The sequence below is a fragment of the chloroplast genome of Amborella trichopoda (genome assembly GCF_054954075.1).
Source record: "Amborella trichopoda chloroplast, complete genome".
In the NCBI taxonomy this organism is placed as follows: Eukaryota; Viridiplantae; Streptophyta; class Magnoliopsida; order Amborellales; family Amborellaceae; genus Amborella; species Amborella trichopoda.
Genome location: NC_005086.1, coordinates 42501 through 62737, shown reverse-complemented (window position 1 = coordinate 62737; position 20237 = coordinate 42501). Strand labels below are relative to the sequence as shown.

The 20237-nt window shown below is 38.7% G+C and overlaps 10 protein-coding genes and 6 non-coding genes; 11 read left to right on the top strand and 5 right to left on the bottom strand. All coding sequences in view use genetic code 11, as the record gives it.

Annotated features, from left to right (window-relative positions):
- Positions 1-315: 315 nt before the first annotated feature.
- Positions 316-1743, bottom strand: rbcL (ribulose-1,5-bisphosphate carboxylase/oxygenase large subunit). The gene has a single exon. The coding sequence runs from the start codon at positions 1741-1743 to the stop codon at positions 316-318; it is 1428 nt and encodes a 475-aa protein (NP_904107.1).
- Positions 1744-2535: 792 nt separating this feature from the next.
- On the top strand, positions 2536-4038 carry atpB (ATP synthase CF1 beta subunit). The gene has a single exon. It carries the CDS (start codon positions 2536-2538, stop codon positions 4036-4038), a length of 1503 nt encoding a protein of 500 aa, NP_904106.1.
- On the top strand, positions 4035-4439 carry atpE (ATP synthase CF1 epsilon subunit). The gene has a single exon. It carries the CDS (start codon positions 4035-4037, stop codon positions 4437-4439), a length of 405 nt encoding a protein of 134 aa, NP_904105.1.
- A 186-nt stretch (positions 4440-4625) lies between these two features.
- tRNA-Met (CAU) lies at positions 4626-4697 on the bottom strand. Its single transcript has one exon. It is a non-coding gene; the product is annotated as a tRNA-Met (tRNA).
- A 174-nt stretch (positions 4698-4871) lies between these two features.
- Positions 4872-5526, top strand: tRNA-Val (UAC). One transcript has 1 exon: positions 4872-5526. It is a non-coding gene; the product is annotated as a tRNA-Val (tRNA).
- A 2016-nt stretch (positions 5527-7542) lies between these two features.
- On the top strand, positions 7543-7905 carry ndhC (NADH dehydrogenase subunit 3). The gene has a single exon. The coding sequence runs from the start codon at positions 7543-7545 to the stop codon at positions 7903-7905; it is 363 nt and encodes a 120-aa protein (NP_904104.1).
- Positions 7906-7958: 53 nt separating this feature from the next.
- On the top strand, positions 7959-8636 carry ndhK (NADH dehydrogenase subunit K). Its single transcript has one exon. The coding sequence runs from the start codon at positions 7959-7961 to the stop codon at positions 8634-8636; it is 678 nt and encodes a 225-aa protein (NP_904103.3).
- A 106-nt stretch (positions 8637-8742) lies between these two features.
- On the top strand, positions 8743-9219 carry ndhJ (NADH dehydrogenase subunit J). The gene has a single exon. It carries the CDS (start codon positions 8743-8745, stop codon positions 9217-9219), a length of 477 nt encoding a protein of 158 aa, NP_904102.1.
- Positions 9220-9554: 335 nt separating this feature from the next.
- Positions 9555-9627, bottom strand: tRNA-Phe (GAA). The gene has a single exon. It is a non-coding gene; the product is annotated as a tRNA-Phe (tRNA).
- A 375-nt stretch (positions 9628-10002) lies between these two features.
- On the bottom strand, positions 10003-10561 carry tRNA-Leu (UAA). One transcript has 2 exons: positions 10527-10561; positions 10003-10052 (listed from the first exon to the last, which is right to left on the bottom strand). It is a non-coding gene; the product is annotated as a tRNA-Leu (tRNA).
- A 474-nt stretch (positions 10562-11035) lies between these two features.
- tRNA-Thr (UGU) lies at positions 11036-11108 on the top strand. The gene has a single exon. It is a non-coding gene; the product is annotated as a tRNA-Thr (tRNA).
- Positions 11109-11509: 401 nt separating this feature from the next.
- Positions 11510-12115, top strand: rps4 (ribosomal protein S4). Its single transcript has one exon. It carries the CDS (start codon positions 11510-11512, stop codon positions 12113-12115), a length of 606 nt encoding a protein of 201 aa, NP_904101.1.
- Positions 12116-12434: 319 nt separating this feature from the next.
- Positions 12435-12521, bottom strand: tRNA-Ser (GGA). Its single transcript has one exon. It is a non-coding gene; the product is annotated as a tRNA-Ser (tRNA).
- A 582-nt stretch (positions 12522-13103) lies between these two features.
- Positions 13104-15187, top strand: ycf3 (photosystem I assembly protein Ycf3). One transcript has 3 exons: positions 13104-13227; positions 13957-14186; positions 15035-15187. Exons 1-3 carry the CDS (start codon positions 13104-13106, stop codon positions 15185-15187), a joined length of 507 nt encoding a protein of 168 aa, NP_904100.1.
- A 638-nt stretch (positions 15188-15825) lies between these two features.
- On the top strand, positions 15826-18078 carry psaA (photosystem I P700 chlorophyll a apoprotein A1). The gene has a single exon. It carries the CDS (start codon positions 15826-15828, stop codon positions 18076-18078), a length of 2253 nt encoding a protein of 750 aa, NP_904099.1.
- A 25-nt stretch (positions 18079-18103) lies between these two features.
- psaB (photosystem I P700 chlorophyll a apoprotein A2) overlaps positions 18104-20237 on the top strand; it is a 2205-nt gene continuing 71 nt past the window's right edge. Inside the window, exon 1 of the mRNA in view lies at positions 18104-20237. This exon is cut by the window's right edge and continues 71 nt beyond it. Within this exon, the coding sequence (NP_904098.1) occupies positions 18104-20237 (2134 nt within the window).

Genomic DNA, 20237 nt, shown 5'->3' with positions numbered 1-20237 from the left:
AGGATGGGTAGAAGGAATTGTGACCCTTGGTTTCATCTATGATTCGAAACTACAGGATCTAAAATGATCTACCAATCCCAAAGATCCATAGGATTTATTATGAATCCAACAATAGACAATAGAAGCATTGAGCTACTTAGTATTAGTCTTAGAGACGAAAGAGAAGAAAATGGATTTCTCCTTCGATGTTGCAATATACATATTGAATATTGATGCAAATAGATAGGGATCCCATTCTTTATTCGGCTCAATCCTTTTAGTAAAAGATTGGGCCGAATTTAATTGCTATTGGGGGAACGAACAGGAATCACTGGATTACAAGACATCCATTGCTTCGAATTCGAATTTGATCTCCTTCCATACCTCACAAGCAGCAGCTAGTTCTGGGCTCCACCTGCTAGCTTCACGGATAACTTCATTACCTTCACGAGCAAGATCACGTCCCTCATTACGAGCTTGTACGCACGCTTCTAAAGCCACCCGATTAGCTACTGCACCGGGTGCATTTCCCCAAGGGTGTCCCAGAGTTCCTCCGCCGAACTGTAATACGGAATCATCCCCAAAGATCTCGGTCAGGGCAGGCATATGCCAAACGTGAATACCACCTGAAGCCACGGGCAGAACACCTGGCATAGATACCCAATCTTGAGTGAAATAAATACCGCGACTTCGGTCTTTTTCAATAAAATCATCACGTAGTAGATCAACAAAACCCAAAGTGACATCCCGTTCCCCTTCCAGTTTACCTACTACGGTACCAGCGTGAATATGATCCCCACCAGACATACGCAATGCTTTAGCTAGTACACGAAAGTGTATACCATGATTCCTTTGTCTATCAATAACTGCATGCATTGCGCGATGAATGTGAAGAAGTAGGCCATTGTCTCGGCAATAATGGGCCAAACTAGTATTTGCAGTGAATCCTCCTGTTAAGTAGTCATGCATTACGATAGGAACTCCCAATTCTCTGGCAAATACGGCCCTTTTCATCATTTCTTCGCATGTACCTGCAGTAGCATTCAAGTAATGTCCTTTGATTTCACCTGTTTCTGCCTGTGCTTTATAAAGAGCTTCGGCACAAAATAAGAAACGGTCCCTCCAACGCATAAATGGTTGGGAGTTCACATTCTCATCATCCTTGGTAAAATCAAGCCCACCACGGAGACATTCATAAACCGCTCTACCGTAGTTTTTGGCAGATAACCCCAATTTTGGTTTAATAGTACATCCTAATAGGGGACGACCATACTTGTTCAATTTATCTCTCTCGACTTGGATGCCATGAGGTGGGCCTTGGAAACTTTTGGAATAAGCAGGAGGAATTCGCAGATCCTCTAGACGTAGAGCTCGTAGGGCTTTGAACCCAAATACATTACCTACGATGGAAGTAAACATGTTAGTAACAGAACCTTCCTCAAAAAGGTCCAAAGGATAAGCTACATAAGCAATATATTGATTTTCTTCCCCAGCAACGGGTTCGATGTGGTAGCATCGACCTTTGTAACGATCAAGGCTGGTAAGTCCATCGGTCCACACAGTTGTCCATGTACCAGTGGAAGATTCGGCAGCTACTGCAGCTCCTGCTTCCTCAGGTGGAACTCCAGGTTGAGGAGTTACTCGGAATGCTGCCAAGATATCAGTAGCTAGGGTTTCATAGTCAGGAGTATAATAAGTCAATCTGTAATCTTTAACACCGGCTTTGAATCCAGCGCTTGCTTTAGTCTCTGTTTTTGGTGACATAAGTTCCTCCCTACAACTCATGAATTAAGAATTCTCACAGGGACAGGGTCTACTCGACATGGATTAGGCGTGAATGAAAGCCTTTCACAAAAATATCTCACAAAATTCTCAACTAATACTAATATAAACTATCAACTAATTAAAATAAGGTCCGTTATTGGACTACGTGGATTCGCCAAATACATCATTATTGTATACTGTTTCATATGTATGGCGCAACCCAATCCTTGTTTTTCAAGTTCCTAATTGACCTCCTGACCCCCTTCTTTTTTTTTCGTTTTTTATTTTTGTTTCATTCAAATAATAACATAACAAATTCACTCTTGACAGTGATATATGTTGTATATGTAAATCGTATGTGTAGAAATAGACAGAATCCATACATGAAAAGATAGAAAATAAAAAAGGAATAGGCGAAAATCAATATGCTGAAATAGGGGACAACGACCAATGAGATAGAAATAATGAATCAGAAAGGGAGTTCGGGTTCAAATTCTATATATGAATATGACTAGATGGGATTGTCTATAATAGAAAAGAGATGCAGATAAAGAAAAGTAAATACTTTCTCATGATTTTTATTCGTATACTCGATATCTCGACGAAAGGAAAGGTTGGTTGAACTTGAAAATGAAAATTCATTCATTGAATCAGTGAGCGATTGAATCGGATTCAATTAGATAGTACCAACTAAATCGAGCGAGAACTCCCCTTTCTTATTGAATTAACCGATCCACTTGCTATCGGACATTTTTGATTCGGTAATATTCGTGGGCATATTTCACTTTTTTTATGAGAATCAATCCTACTACTTCTGGTTCTGGTTCCGGGGCTTCTACACTTGCGGAAAAAAGCGTGGGACGTATCGCTCAAATCATTGGTCCGGTACTGGATGTAGCTTTTCCCCCGGGCAAGATGCCCAATATTTACAACTCTTTGGTAGTTAAGGGTCGAGATACTGCCGGTCAGCAAATTAATGTGACTTGTGAGGTACAACAATTATTAGGAAATAATCGAGTTAGAACGGTAGCTATGAGTGCTACAGATGGTCTAATGAGAGGAATGGAAGTGATTGACACGGGAGCTCCTCTAAGTGTTCCGGTTGGCGAAGCTACTCTCGGACGAATTTTCAACGTTCTTGGAGAACCAGTTGATAATTTAGGTCCTGTAGATACTCGCACAACATCTCCTATTCATAGATCTGCGCCTGCCTTTATACAGTTAGATACCAAATTATCAATCTTTGAAACAGGCATTAAAGTGGTGGATCTTTTAGCTCCTTATCGTCGTGGAGGAAAAATCGGGCTATTCGGGGGAGCCGGAGTGGGTAAAACAGTACTCATCATGGAATTGATCAATAACATTGCCAAAGCTCACGGAGGTGTATCTGTATTTGGCGGAGTAGGAGAACGTACTCGTGAAGGAAATGATCTTTACATGGAAATGAAAGAATCCGGAGTGATTAATGAACAAAATATTGCAGAATCAAAAGTCGCTCTAGTCTATGGTCAGATGAATGAACCGCCGGGAGCTCGGATGAGAGTTGGTTTAACTGCCCTAACAATGGCGGAATATTTCCGTGATGTTAATGAGCAAGACGTACTTCTATTTATTGACAATATCTCTCGCTTCGTTCAAGCAGGATCAGAAGTCTCTGCCTTATTAGGCAGAATGCCTTCTGCCGTGGGTTATCAACCTACCCTTAGTACAGAAATGGGTTCTTTGCAAGAAAGAATTACTTCTACTAAAGAGGGATCCATAACTTCCATTCAAGCAGTTTATGTACCTGCAGACGATTTGACCGACCCTGCTCCTGCCACGACATTTGCACATTTAGATGCTACTACCGTACTATCAAGAGGATTAGCCGCCAAAGGTATCTATCCAGCAGTAGATCCTTTAGATTCAACGTCAACTATGCTCCAACCTCGGATCGTTGGCGAGGAACATTACGAAACTGCGCAAAGAGTTAAGCAAACTTTACAACGTTACAAAGAACTTCAAGACATTATAGCTATTCTTGGACCAGATGAATTATCCGAAGAGGATCGTTTAACCGTAGCAAGAGCACGAAAAATTGAGCGTTTCTTATCACAACCCTTCTTCGTAGCAGAGGTATTTACTGGTTCTCCAGGAAAATATGTTGGTCTCGCAGAAACAATTAGGGGGTTTCAACTGATCCTTTCCGGAGAATTAGATGGTCTTCCCGAACAGGCTTTTTATCTGGTAGGTAACATCGATGAAGCTACCGCGAAGGCTATTAACTTAGAAGTAGAGAGCAAATTAAAGAAATGACCCTAAATCTTTGTGTACTGACTCCTAATCGAATCATTTGGGATTCAGAAGTGAAAGAAATTATTTTATCCACTAATAGTGGCCAAATTGGTGTATTACCAAATCACGCACCTATTGCAACGGCTGTAGATATAGGTATTCTCAAAATACGCCTCCAGGAGCAATGGTTAACAATGGCTCTGATGGGTGGTTTCGCCAGAATAGGCAATAATGAAATAACCATATTAGTAAATGATGCGGAGAAGGGTAGTGACATTGATCCGCAAGAAGCTCAGCAAACTCTTGAAATAGCTGAAGCTAACCTGAGTAGAGCTGAGGGCAAGAGACAAACAATTGAGGCGAATTTAGCTCTTAGACGAGCTAGGACACGAGTAGAGGCTATCAATGCTATTTCGTCCTAGTCGAAGTATCATCAGAATCAAAAAAGTGTTGTTTATACACCATTCCATTCCGTCAATTGGATACAACAAGGGTAATCTGGTGCAACGAACAAGAATAGTGGGGTGGGAATAGTGAAAATATACAAAATCAATAACAAGGGTAGAAAAACTTATTAGATGCCATTGACTCCGGTACCTAATAAGTTCTACCTACTATTGGATTTGAACCAATGACTCCCGCCGTATGAAAGCAATACTCTAACCACTGGGTTAAGTAGGTTATTTATCATCACAAAGAGAAAGGATGGTACACATCAAGGATTATAGAGGGAATATTACTTCTAAGCAATACCAACCTTTGGCGGGAACCCGATCAGAGCTATCATGTCTGAATCATGGAATATTCATCTTGACAAAAAAGGATCCATATGGTAAGATGTCTATGACAAGGGTAGGGCTATAGCTCAGTTAGGTAGAGCACCTCGTTTACACGCGCGCCAATGCTTTTTCAGGGGAGTCCATCATGCAATCAAGGGAATTGATCTGAGAGATCGATGTCTTACTCCATTGATTCTAGGAAACGAGAGAACAATAGCCTGACAAATATTAGGTTTGGTCCTATTTTATAGGGTTTGGGTGCCAAATAGAACCAATCATTGATTTGATAATTGATAAGGTGAATACCCAATCCATTCAATGCTAGGCTTAATGAGTATGGGGACCTCAAAAGAACAACCTCTTTTCGTCCTATGAACTTTGAGGTGTATGAAGTATCATATTTGACTCTTGCAGCGGAACGATAGAGACTCCATTGGGGTTGATCCAGGCCAGAAGCAGACCTACGTCAAGGTAACCCTTTGAAACACTTTGGTATTGCTCCCGGATCAGAAGAAAAAGAAGGAAACGGAGCATATGGAACCATATCGTTATCTTTCTGTAAAGAAAAAGATGGTGGACTAACTGATCTTTCCATCAGTTGATGAAAGAGCCCAATGCAAAAGCAAAAAAAGTGCATGTTGGGTTTTTGAAACAGTTCGAATCATTTTGATAATAATCAGTTTGATCTGTTTTACCGAGAAGGTCTACGGTTCGAGTCCGTATAGCCCTATACATTTATAATTTGTTTTGGTTTTGTACCCATTTATGTCAGACTATCCTAGACGGACGGTTGGGCTATAACATATAAACCATTCCCACATGCTCCCCCAAATTTCCTAGGGACATGAAAATGACAAGGAAGAATTCATTCCAATTATCTATTCTTTATATTTCTTTGATTTTTATTCATCAATTCAATCTTCGTGGATGAATTAGTAGATGTGCTTAGATACAACTTTTTCTTCTTTTCCTGTTCAAGATCAAAGATTTATTGGTACACCTTTGGTATATCCAATCGAGTAAATTGACGAAGTCAAAGTCAAAATAAACAGATATATATCATGCACGAGTCTGGCCTAAAAACTCCAACCTGACCCAATCTACAAATCGAATCTAAATAAATATCTAATAGACTAATAATATATATTAGATTAATATAAATTAGATTAGAATTTTTTAGATTAGATAAAAGATCAAAAAAATCTCAAATCTATTTCAAAATCTATTGAAAATTAGATGGAATATCAAATTCTTAATAAGATATAGAAATATCAAATTCTCAAATTCTATTAACTATTCAATTGAAATTAGAAATCTGATATTTTATTTCATATAGAAATTGAATAATGAATAAATAGATTGAAAATAAAATTGAAAATCAATAGAAAATAGAAATATGATATTTATGTAGATAAATATATGATATGAAGTTAAATAAAAATCAATAAAAAAATCGACTAAAATAGTCGCGCGGACCCAGGACACATTCTTGTGCTTGTGGAAAAGCTGGTGTTTCAAAAATGAAACTTACGAAAGAGTTTCATTGTTAATATGGGGATTTTTATTCGTATAACCAGCCTAGTAAGGCAAGTAGTCTTTTTCTGTTTCTGTACAATTACAAAACAAAAAAGAAAAAAGAAATAGTTTTTTCTATCTCAATCTACTCCAATTGCTCATCATTCCAATTCCACTGATGCAGACCCTATATTTATGCAAGAAGATTAGGGTTCTCTTTGATTGAGCTGGAAGAGGAAGAATTAGGAATCTCCGACTCATCCCTTTTTGGCGGAACAAGAACACAAATTCATTATCTCTGAACCAACGAATTGGTCCTAAACCTAAATGTATCAACGATTGTGCCTTCTTTTATTTCTTTACCTAATAAGTTTCAGTTTGCGTATAGAAATCTCTGAATTGTTATTATTCATTGTTATTGTTATAGAGTTTCTTGTTAATTGTTCTATATCTATAGTTCTATAGAATAATATCTATAGAATAAGAATCTATAGTTGTTCTAGAAGATAAAGAAGATAAGATTAAGTTAAGGGTTTGTAAGGCTTTCTCGGAATTCAACGTCAATGCCAATTCAATAGGAATCCGGGACAAGTAAAGAGAATCTAATGGGTCAATACATTCCGTATCGAAATCAATAGAAAGAAAGATCTGAATAAAAATAGAAGATCCTAATGAGGAGAATCCGCCAAGCCAAGTAGAATATACCATAACAGAAATTCCGAGATGAAAATACCTGGACTTTCTACCACACACCACTCTATTCTAAATTAGAAATCGCGGAGACTAAAGAGAAAAAAGTAGACATATTTTTTAATGAATTGAATTCATTCATTTTTTTTTTTTTATGGAAAAGGAGAGCCCGAGTCAAAATGAGAGAATTTTCTTCTCAAGTAACCAAGTAAATATAAATAAAATAAATACTAAAAAATGAATACCATTATGAATATAATATTAATTAATAGATATTAATAGAATAAAAATCTATCTATATCTATAATAATAAATGGAATAATAAATCTAATTAATTAATTAAAATAATAAATAAAAAAAAAAATAAGTAAGCGAGATCTCGTTGGATGAATCTTGAACGAGACACGGCCCACATCAACGAAACAATCTATGTGGCCCGATCACAATCAATTCTTGTTTCGAGTAAAAAGTTATGGGTTAATTGACAATTCCAATTCGAATCGAATAATTCGGTATATTTTACATTCATAGGAGTACATCTATGTTTCTGCTTCACGAATATGATATTTTCTGGGCATTTCTAATGATATCAAGTGTTATTCCTATTTTGGCATTTCTAATTTCTGGAGTTTTAGCCCCGATTAGTCAAGGACCAGAAAAGGTCTCTAGTTATGAATCAGGTATAGAACCAATGGGGGATGCTTGGATACAATTCCGAATCCGCTATTACATGTTTGCCCTAGTTTTTGTTGTTTTTGATGTCGAAACCGTTTTTCTTTATCCATGGGCCATGAGTTTCGATGTATTGGGCGTATCCGTATTTATAGAAGCTTTAATTTTCGTGCTTATCCCAATCGTTGGTTCAGTTTATGCATGGCGAAAAGGAGCATTGGAATGGTCTTAGCTCCTGAATATTCAGACGATAAAAAAGAAGGAAAAGATTCCATTGAGACAGTTATGAATTCTATGGAGTTTCCGTTACTTGACCGAACAACCCCAAATTCAGTTATTTCAACTACACCGAATGATCTTTCGAATTGGTCAAGACTCTCCAGTTTATGGCCGCTTCTATATGGTACCAGTTGCTGCTTCATTGAATTTGCTTCATTAATTGGCTCGCGATTCGACTTTGATCGTTATGGACTGGTACCAAGATCGAGTCCTAGGCAAGCCGACCTTATTTTAACAGCCGGCACAGTGACAATGAAAATGGCTCCTTCTTTAGTAAGATTATATGAACAAATGCCTGAACCAAAATATGTCATTGCTATGGGAGCCTGTACTATTACAGGAGGAATGTTCAGTACCGATTCTTATAGTACCGTTCGAGGAGTCGATAAGTTAATTCCTGTGGATGTCTATTTGCCGGGTTGCCCACCTAAACCAGAAGCAATTATAGACGCTATAACGAAACTTCGTAAGAAGGTATCTCGAGAAATCTATGAAGATAGAATCGCGTCCCAACAGGAAGATCGATGTTTTACTACCAATCACAAGTTTCGGGTTGGGCGCAGTATTCATACCGGAAATTACGATCAAGAGTTACTCTACCAATCGCCATCTACTTCAGAGATACTTTCTGAAACACTTTTCAAATACAAGAGTTCACTATCTTCTCACGAATTAGTGAATTAGAATGTTTTTGTGCAGAATAACAAAGAAAAGAGTAGATCAATCTTGAGAAATTTTATCGTAAATGTAAAATACTCATACAAATACAAATGTGGGAGAAATCAAGAAAATGCAGGGTCGTTTATCTGCTTGGCTAGTCAAGCATGAGCTAGTTCATAGATCTTTGGGCTTCGATTACCAAGGAATAGAAACTTTACAAATTAAATCCGAAGATTGGTACTCCATTGCTGTCATTTCATATGTATATGGTTACAATTACCTACGTTCTCAGTGTGCTTATGATGTAGCACCAGGAGGATTATTAGCTAGTGTGTATCATCTTACGAGAATACAATATGGTGTGGATCAACCAGAAGAGGTATGTATAAAAGTATTTGCCCAAAGGAGGAATCCTAGAATCCCGTCTGTTTTCTGGATCTGGAAAAGTTCTGATTTTCAAGAACGGGAATCTTATGATATGTTGGGAATCTATTATGATAACCACCCACGCCTGAAACGTATCTTGATGCCTGAAAGTTGGATTGGTTGGCCCCTACGCAAGGATTATATTGCCCCTAATTTCTATGAGATACAGGATGCTCATTGAATGATAAGAAACTAATCTCCGCTTCTACGGCCCAGATATTCAAAAAAAAATGTTTACGTTTCAGATGAAACAGGACAATATAGGCTCTCATTTCATTCGTATCATGATGGGATAAAAAAAGCTTCATTTCTCTTCCTCTATTCTATCTGGAAGATACCTATTTAGGATGAGCAGAGCCGATAGGATGAATCAAAAGAGTTCTTGTTTTGTATCATGACTATGTATTGTGCCCGTCGCATTAGATGGGCCCCAGAAAGCAATGGAGGATAGAGCGAAGGAATATGAAAATAGAAAATGAAGAAAAGAAATGAAAAGGGATCAGAACATTAACCACATGCCAGGAACCAGATTTGAACTGGTGACACGAGGATTTTCAGTCCTCTGCTCTACCAGCTGAGCTATCCCGACCATACCCTATGCATTGTATCATTGTATTAGAGCACCTAAACCTATGTCAATGAAAGTAACTAAACTAAATCTAAATATTACAAAATCTTACCTGGATCTGCAATTGAAATTGGATTTGACCCTTTCCTTTTTTTGTAAGGTTAACGTACTGTGAATGATTCAATCATGGGGATTTCTTGTCCATATATGTTCGTTTGGACATAGATTGTATTTATCACAATAACAACACTTGTGGTAAGAGGAAGAATTTATGCTCGGATCTATTTGTGAAACAGTAGAGTAAACGAGAAAGATACCTAATTGAGTTTTAGTTTAGAAAGGCTGACGAAAAAAGGAGAATGAATGATTAGGGAGTAAACCAGGCCTTTCTTTAATTGGGGATAGAGGGACTTGAACCCTCACGATTTATAAAGTCAACGGATTTTCCTCTTACTACAAATTGCATTGTTGCCGGGATTGACATGTAGAATGGGACTCTATCTTTATTCTATTCTAGTCCGATCAATCATTTTTTCAAATAATCTATCAGACTCTGGAGTGAATGATTTGATCAATGAATATTTCTTCCTTCAACTTGGGATCGATTCACAAGAATTTTGAAATGTGTAATATAAAGGATCCGGGTCGTAATTAATCGTTGAATATTTCAATTCAATACCAATACATAGGATCATCCCTTCCGGAGTCCTATATATGGATTTCTTCCTCTACCGACGAGGTCAACTCCATTTGTTGGAACAGCTTCCGTTGAGTCTCTGCACCTATCCTTCCCGCTTTCTAGGAACCCTTGTTTTCTTTAAACAGGATTTGGCTCAGGATTGCCCATTTCTCATTCCAGGGTTTCTCTGAATTTGGAAGCTACCACTTAGTAGGTTTCCATACCAAGGCTCAATTCAATTAAGTCCGCAGCGTCTACCAATTTCGCCATATCCCCTTTTGAGTAAGACCGGGGTCTCATTGTAATTCTATTTAACCCCTTTCATTCCTATTGGACCCATCCATTAGATACTATCCGATATAAGAAAAGTGTCTACTCCTATTTCTTTCTTCTTATTTTTATCCCTCTTCTTGCATTTCTATCGAAGCAGTATTTGATTCAATCAGAAATGATTAATGATTCTATCATTGATGCATCTCCAATTCAATATAGCAATATAGATGGATATAGAATATCCATATCGCATGTATCTCCCTCTCCTCCTCTCATTTCTCTCGCTCGACCTGTAATAGTGTAAGGGTCGATATTCATTCTTCCTTTTTTCGTCCCCTCTCCTCCCTTTACGAAGGGAACCGTAGGAACGTATCATTATGATCTGGATTGCATCCTTAAGTCCGATCGGCTATAATTGATCCCAGCATCTTCCTGAATCTATCTAGTATGATATAGATAGATATCTATGTGAGCCCAGCCCGCTTAGCTCAGGGGTTAGAGCATCGCATTTGTAATGCGATGGTCATCGGTTCGATTCCGATAGCCGGCTTTTCTCTATTTGTTCAATTTTTTTCCATAATTTACCTTTTTTTGAGATAAAGAAAGACTGATGAGATCAAGAAATACTGAAAAGACTCTTCCTTTTTCTTCCAAACGCCGAGTTACCAATCCATTATGTTATGCCGCGGAAACTTCCAACTATGAATAAAAAACTGATTGGAGCAGTTGGATCTCTACGGAACGAATCATGAAAAGGATCCTTACTTCCCTTCCCATATATACATATACTACAAAAAAATCGGGATATTGATACAATTCATCTCATTCCTCTTTCTTTTCTTTTTCTTTCTTTTCTTTATAGTACTACAAATTCAGTAGGTTTAGATTCGTTTATAGTGGAGTTCAGTTTTAGTTTAGGTTCATGTTAATTCTGTAAAATAAGGAGTCTTTATGTCTCGTTACCGAGGACCTCGTTTCAAAAAAATACGCCGTCTGGGGGCTTTACCGGGACTAACTAGTAAAAGACCTAGATCTGGAAGTGATCTTAGAAACCAATCCCGTTCTGGAAAAAGATCTCAATATCGTATTCGTTTAGAAGAAAAACAGAAATTGCGTTTTCATTATGGTCTGACGGAGAGACAATTACTTAGATATGTTCGTATCGCCGGAAAAGCCAAAGGGTCAACAGGACAGGTTTTACTGCAACTACTCGAGATGCGTTTGGATAACATTCTTTTTCGATTGGGTATGGCTTCGACCATTCCTGGAGCCAGACAATTAGTTAACCATAGACATATTTTAGTTAATGGTCGTCTAGTAGATATACCAAGTTATCGCTGCAAACCCGGAGATTTTGTTACTACGAGGGAGAAAGAAAGATCCAGAGCTCTGATTCAAAATCATATGAATTCATCCCCCAACGAGGAGTTGCCAAAACATTTGACTCTTTACTCGTTGCAGTATAAAGGATTAGTAAATCAAATAATAGATAGTAAATGGATCGGTTTGAAAATCAATGAATTGTTAGTCGTAGAATATTATTCCCGTCAGACTTAAACCTAAAATTAAGAAATAAGAAAGCTTCGGACAATTTTGCCACTTTCTTTTTTCGATGAAAAAAAAAAAGATCTATCTAAGGCTAAGGGGTCTGATCCAGATTTTTCTCCTATTCACCTATAACATAAGACATAATTGGATCACTCATTCCTTGTCCGCTCTTTCCCCATTCTTTTCCGTACCACAGCCAGGCCGCAGTAAAAGTAAGGAATGGAAAATTTCTATATCTATAAAGGAAAGGTATTACTTGTTGGAATAATGCTATCGACTGGCATTTGATACATTGCCGTCGGTAACGTTGGTAAATTAGGTGACGGTACGGAAAGAGAGGGATTCGAACCCTCGGTAAACAAAAGCCTACATAGCAGTTCCAATGCTACGCCTTGAACCACTCGGCCATCTCTCCTACGAAATCTTATGATTATGGCCCAGGAACCAAGTGAATTGCGAGTCACTCTTGCAGTACAAGTCCGACCAATCTATTCTTATTAGTAGAATTAGAATATTCTAATTTATTAGTAGAATTAGAATATTCTAATTATTAGAAAATAAAAATTTTCGTCAAGGAAAGATCTTCCCTTCGAGGCTCAAGGGATAAAAAACATTTTTTTCCGGTCCGGTTGGATCAAAAAAAATTCTCGAGCTATCAGAGAAAATTCTTTAGATTCTTCAACTTCGATGAAATTGAAATAAAAATAATAAAATAAAAATATAGAGTATGATATACTACTCAATTTGATTGAATGAAATTTGAATATTGTTCAATTTGAATATTGAAATTCAATCCAATCTGAGTCGAAGATTTCCTATCTATCCTTGTTCAAAAGAACCCATTTGAGTGAAAGGTCCACCTTTTTTGTTTTGTTTTATTTGAAAATTTGTTTGTTTTTATGTCATGTCATTTCGTACTGTACAATTCCTTTGTTTGTGGGATCAGTTTCCCCGAGGGGAAATGAGAATAATTATAAAGTAAAGTGGATTGCTAAATATGCCTAGATCTCGGATAAATGGCAATTTTATCGATAAGACCTCTTCAATTGTAGCCAATATCTTATTACGGATCATTCCGACGACTTCAGGAGAAAAAGAGGCATTTACCTATTACAGAGATGGTGCGATTTGATTCTTTTTTTACTTACCACTCCCATCCTTACGAGAAATTCCGGATGGAAAGAAAAAATTGTTGAAAGAAACCCACGCTTGGTGAAGGTGAAGTTCGTAGATAGAACAATACCTTCTGTCGTGTATCCACGATTGATGCAGCCTCAGATGCTTGAATTGTTGATTCTAGTATTGAGCGAAAGGTTACACCTATAGGTTCTCTATTGCGGGTCAATCCTACTGTACTAGTACCAATAGGCGGCATAGGGGAAGAAGCACTACACCTAGAAATCAACAACATAAAAACTTTGTTATAAATTATCCCTTTTGCTCTATTGGGATTGGGACTAACAAGAATGGTTGGGACAACAAACATCCATCTCGTTCGTACTTTGGATACCCGTATAACCATCGAAGATCGTTGAAGTGTCTAATTCCTGGAAATATGGAGCGTTGAGGACAAAGAAATTGTTGGGGGAAGCTACCATTTTTATCTAGGACCAAGACGCTTGGTATTAAGACATTCAGAAAGGGCCTCTTGCAGGAAGGCTGGCTAGAGATTTCTTGTAAAAACACCAGCCCCTGTCAGTTTATAACATAATGAGAATATTTTAATCTTTTTTGATTCCATAGATTATTCCTCTTATTACTATGCACAGAAGGGGAGGAGCCGTATGAGATGGAAATCTCACGTACGGTTCTGGAACGGAGATCCTTTGAATGGAATGAACGACCGTAACGGATGTCAGCTCAATCTGAAGGAAATTATGCGGAAGCTTTACAGAATTATTATGAAGCTACGCGACCAGAAATTGATCCCTATGATCGAAGTTATATACTCTATAATATAGGACTTATCCACACAAGCAACGGAGAACATACGAAGGCTTTGGAATATTATTTTCGGGCACTAGAACGAAATCCATTCTTACCACAAGCTTCTAATAATATGGCCGTGATCTGTCATTACGTGCGACTATCTCTACTATAGAATAGAAAGAAGAATAGAAAGAGAATAGAATAATAATAATAAAGAATAAGAAAAAGAAGAATAATAAAAAAGTAAAGAAGGAAAGAAAGAGAAAATCCGCTAGTAAATACTAGAAAGAGAAACAAACAAAAGAAAACAAAAAAGGCCTTCTACATATACATCGTGCAAAGGAACGGTTTTTATCAGCTGTAGCAAAGAAAGAGACTTCATAGGAGCCGGGATATGAAGAAATGGATATGGCCTATATACTGATTTCTATGGATAAAAGATCTAATTGATAGAGGAAGCACCGTAAAGATCAATGATTGAGGTTTTGGGCCCATACAATAAGACCTGCTTACTTATGTCAAGATATGAGATATAAAGTTAGGAATCAACTTATGTAATAGAGTTGATCCACTAAGGTGCTGAGCAGCGGTGTAGCATCAGATCCCAAAGATAGTAAGTCCTTTATTATCGAGAAAGGTATTTTTCAAAGATTCTATAATGAATTTCTATACGAACGAAAATGAGATAGTTACCTTTCAGAAAATTCTAACGATAGGGGGAGATGGAGATATCTATGCTTCAGCTTCATTCTTCTGAAGGTGGGAGAAGAGATAAAACTGATTATTTGATTGATGGAAATTTGAGTTTGAAAATCATGTAATTAACCTCTTCTGGTTATTTGGTTAATTCCGGAAAATGGGATGGATTTACGAGAAATCTCATTCAGTTAGATACAGTAGATTAAGACGGAACGCCAAAAGAGTTGACTGCTGAGCCGTATGAGGTAGGAAACTCTCAAGTACGGTTCTAAGGGAAGGAATTGATCCACCTATCCCGACCGGGGAGAACAGGCCATTCGACAGGGAGATTCTGAAATCGCAGAGACTTGGTCCGATCAAGCAGCTGAGTATTGGAAACAAGCTATAGCGCTTACTCCAGGTAATTATATTGAAGCACAGAATTGGTTGAAGATCACGAGGCGCTTCGAATAAGAACACTCTCTTTTTGAATTGATTTTCATTGTTTGTTGGATCCATCAAATCGATCCTTACCGGAAGAATGAATTAAGGAATTTCATTATATCCCTTCTAAGATCGTTCCATTTTGTATGGTACCTCATAGGGATAGACGATAACTATAAAAAAAATATTACTTTCTACTATCAATTGCTAATAAAGTTAATAAAAGAGACCTTCGAATGTATTAAAGGGATATCGGGATGTCTCTTATTAATATAATGACTAATGAATGATCCTGTAATTTGGAATAGAGTAATATGTTCCATGTAATATATGAGATAGATCTATCTAGGCACTCATACATAAAGATATGAATAAATTAGGTTGGACCAAAACAAAAAACAGTTTTGTGTCATGCTGGGAATAGATTTGAAAAAATTAGAATGGTCCGTTGAGCACCTAATAGATATGTCATAATAGATCCGAACACTTGCCCCGGATTGACTTCCATATAATAATTGCTCTAGTGAATAACTAAGAATAACTAAGGAAAATAGATAGATGAGAGATAGGAAAGAAAAGAACAAACCATACTATCTCTCAAAGGTTCACTAATTACTTGACTCTTGGCGGGTCTCTTCGTATGTGTTGTCCGGAAAGAGGAGGACTCAATGATTATTCGTTCGCCGGAATCAGAAGTGAAGATTATGGTGGATAGGGATCCCATAAAAACTTCTTTCGAGGAATGGGCCAGACCCGGCCATTTCTCAAGGACAATAGCTAAAGGCCCCAATACTACCACTTGGATCTGGAACCTACATGCTGATGCTCACGATTTCGATAGCCATACCAGTGATTTGGAGGAAATCTCTCGAAAAGTATTTAGTGCTCATTTCGGTCAACTATCCATCATCTTTCTTTGGTTGAGTGGTATGTACTTCCATGGTGCCCGTTTTTCCAATTATGAAGCATGGTTGAGCGATCCTACTCACATCGCACCCAGTGCCCAGGTGGTTTGGCCAATAGTTGGTCAAGAAATCCTGAATGGCGATGTAGGTGGAGGTTTCCGAGGAATACAAATAACCTCTGGTTTTTTTCAGATTTGGCGAGCATCTGGAATAACTAGTGAATTACAACTCTATTGTACCGCAATTGGTGCTTTGGTCTTTGCAGCGTTAATGCTTTTTGCCGGTTGGTTCCATTATCACAAGGCTGCTCCAAAATTGGCTTGGTTCCAAGATGTAGAATCCATGTTGAACCACCACTTAGCAGGGTTACTAGGACTTGGGTCTCTTTCTTGGGCGGGACACCAAGTACATGTATCTTTACCCATTAACCAATTTCTAGACGCGGGAGTGGATCCTAAAGAGATACCACTTCCTCATGAATTTATCTTGAATCGGGATCTTTTGGCTCAACTTTATCCCAGTTTTGCCGAGGGATCAACCCCATTTTTTACCTTGAATTGGTCAAAATACGCGGAATTTCTTACTTTTCGCGGAGGATTAGATCCAGTAACAGGGGGTCTATGGCTGACCGATATTGCACACCATCATTTGGCTATTGCAATTATTTTCCTGATAGCTGGTCACATGTATAGGACCAACTGGGGAATTGGTCATGGCCTAAAAGAGATTTTAGAGGCTCATAAAGGTCCATTTACAGGCGAGGGTCATAAAGGTCTCTATGAGATCCTAACAACGTCATGGCATGCTCAATTAGCTCTTAACCTAGCTATGTTAGGCTCTTTAACCATTGTTGTAGCTCACCATATGTATTCTATGCCCCCCTATCCATACCTAGCTATTGACTATGGTACACAACTCTCGTTGTTCACACATCACATGTGGATCGGTGGATTTCTCATAGTTGGCGCTGCTGCACATGCAGCTATTTTTATGGTAAGAGACTATGACCCAACTACTCGATACAACGACCTTTTAGATCGTGTCCTTAGGCACCGTGATGCAATCATATCACACCTCAACTGGGCATGTATATTTCTAGGCTTTCATAGTTTTGGCCTGTATATTCATAATGATACCATGAGCGCTTTGGGGCGTCCTCAAGATATGTTTTCAGATACCGCTATACAATTACAACCCATCTTTGCTCAATGGATACAAAACACTCATGCTTTAGCACCTGGTGCAACAGCTCCTGGTGCAACAACAAGTACCAGTTTGACTTGGGGAGGTGGTGATTTAGTAGCAGTAGGTGGAAAAGTAGCTTTGTTACCTATTCCACTAGGAACCGCAGATTTTTTGGTACACCACATTCATGCATTTACGATCCATGTGACCGTATTGATACTACTGAAAGGCGTTCTATTTGCTCGTAGCTCCCGTTTGATACCTGATAAAGCAAATCTGGGTTTTCGTTTCCCTTGTGACGGACCCGGAAGAGGGGGAACATGTCAAGTATCCGCCTGGGATCATGTCTTCTTAGGTCTATTCTGGATGTACAATGCGATTTCGGTAGTAATATTCCATTTCAGTTGGAAAATGCAGTCGGATGTTTGGGGTAGTATAAGCAATCAAGGGGTGGTAACTCATATCACGGGAGGAAACTTTGCGCAGAGTTCCATTACTATTAACGGATGGCTCCGGGATTTTCTATGGGCACAGGCCTCTCAGGTGATCCAGTCTTATGGTTCTTCATTATCCGCATATGGCCTGTTTTTCCTAGGTGCTCATTTTGTTTGGGCCTTCAGTTTAATGTTTCTATTCAGCGGCCGCGGTTATTGGCAAGAACTTATTGAATCCATCGTTTGGGCTCATAACAAATTAAAAGTTGCTCCTGCTACTCAGCCTAGAGCCTTGAGCATTGTCCAAGGACGTGCTGTAGGAGTAACCCATTACCTTCTGGGTGGAATTGCCACAACATGGGCATTCTTCTTAGCAAGAATTATTGCAGTAGGATAATGGCTAGGAGGATTTGAAAGGCATTATGGCATTAAGATTTCCAAGGTTTAGCCAAGGCTTAGCTCAGGACCCCACTACTCGTCGTATTTGGTTTGGTATTGCCACCGCACATGACTTCGAGAGTCATGATGATATCACTGAGGAAGGTCTTTATCAGAATATTTTTGCTTCTCACTTCGGGCAGTTAGCAATAATCTTCCTGTGGACTTCCGGGAATCTGTTTCATGTGGCTTGGCAAGGAAATTTTGAGTCATGGGTACAGGACCCTTTACATGTAAGACCTATTGCTCATGCAATTTGGGATCCTCATTTTGGTCAACCAGCTGTAGAAGCCTTTACTCGAGGGGGTGCTCTCGGTCCGGTGAATATCGCTTATTCCGGTCTCTATCAGTGGTGGTATACAATCGGCTTGCGCACCAATGAAGATCTTTATACTGGAGCTCTTTTTCTATTATTTCTTTCTGCGATATCTTTAATAGCGGGTTGGTTACATCTACAACCCAAATGGAAGCCAAGCGTTTCGTGGTTCAAAAATGCTGAATCTCGTCTTAATCATCATTTGTCAGGACTGTTCGGAGTAAGTTCCTTGGCTTGGACAGGACATTTAGTTCATGTCGCTATTCCCGGATCCAGGGGGGAATACGTCAGATGGAATAATTTCCTAGACGTATTACCATCTCCTCAAGGCTTGGGGCCACTTTTTACAGGACAGTGGAATCTTTATGCCCAAAACCCCGATTCCAGTGGTCATTTATTCGGTACCTCCCAAGGAGCGGGAACTGCCATTCTAACCCTTCTCGGGGGATTCCATCCTCAAACTCAAAGCTTATGGCTGACCGATATTGCTCATCATCATTTAGCTATTGCATTTGTTTTTCTCGTTGCTGGTCATATGTATAGAACTAACTTCGGGATCGGTCATAGTATAAAAGATCTTTTAGAAGCACATACTCCTCCGGGGGGTCGATTGGGACGGGCACATAAAGGTCTTTATGACACAATCAATAATTCCATTCATTTTCAATTAGGTCTTGCTCTAGCCTCTTTGGGGGTTATTACTTCCTTGGTAGCTCAACACATGTATTCTTTACCTCCTTATGCATTCATAGCACAAGACTTTACTACTCAAGCTGCGTTATATACTCATCACCAATACATCGCAGGCTTCATCATGACAGGGGCCTTTGCTCATGGAGCTATATTCTTCATTAGAGATTACAATCCGGAACAGAACGAGGATAATGTATTGGCAAGAATGTTAGACCATAAAGAAGCTATAAAATCTCATTTAAGTTGGGCCAGCTTGTTCCTGGGTTTCCATACTTTGGGACTCTATGTTCATAACGACGTCATGCTTGCTTTTGGTACTCCAGAAAAACAAATCTTGATCGAACCTATATTTGCCCAATGGATACAATCCGCTCATGGTAAGACTTCATATGGATTTGATGTACTCTTATCTTCAACGAACGGCCCAGCATTCAATGCTGGTCGAAGCTTATGGTTACCTGGCTGGTTGAATGCTATTAATGAGAATGGTAATTCACTATTCCTAACAATAGGTCCTGGAGACTTCTTGGTTCATCATGCTATTGCTCTAGGTTTGCATACAACTACATTGATCTTAGTAAAAGGTGCTTTAGATGCACGTGGTTCCAAGTTCATGCCAGATAAGAAAGATTTTGGTTATAGTTTCCCTTGCGATGGTCCAGGACGAGGCGGTACTTGTGATATTTCGGCTTGGGATGCATTTTATTTGGCGGTTTTCTGGATGTTAAATACCATTGGATGGGTTACTTTTTATTGGCATTGGAAGCATATCACTTTATGGCAGGGTAATCCTTCACAATTTAATGAATCTTCCACTTATTTGATGGGATGGTTAAGAGATTATCTATGGTTAAACTCTTCACAACTTATCAATGGATATAACCCTTTCGGTACAAATAGTTTATCTGTCTGGGCGTGGATGTTCCTATTTGGGCATCTGGTTTGGGCTACTGGATTCATGTTTTTAATTTCCTGGCGAGGATATTGGCAGGAATTGATTGAAACTCTAGCATGGGCTCATGAACGCACACCTTTGGCTAATTTGATTCGATGGAGGGATAAACCTGTGGCTCTTTCCATTGTTCAAGCAAGACTGGTTGGCTTAGCCC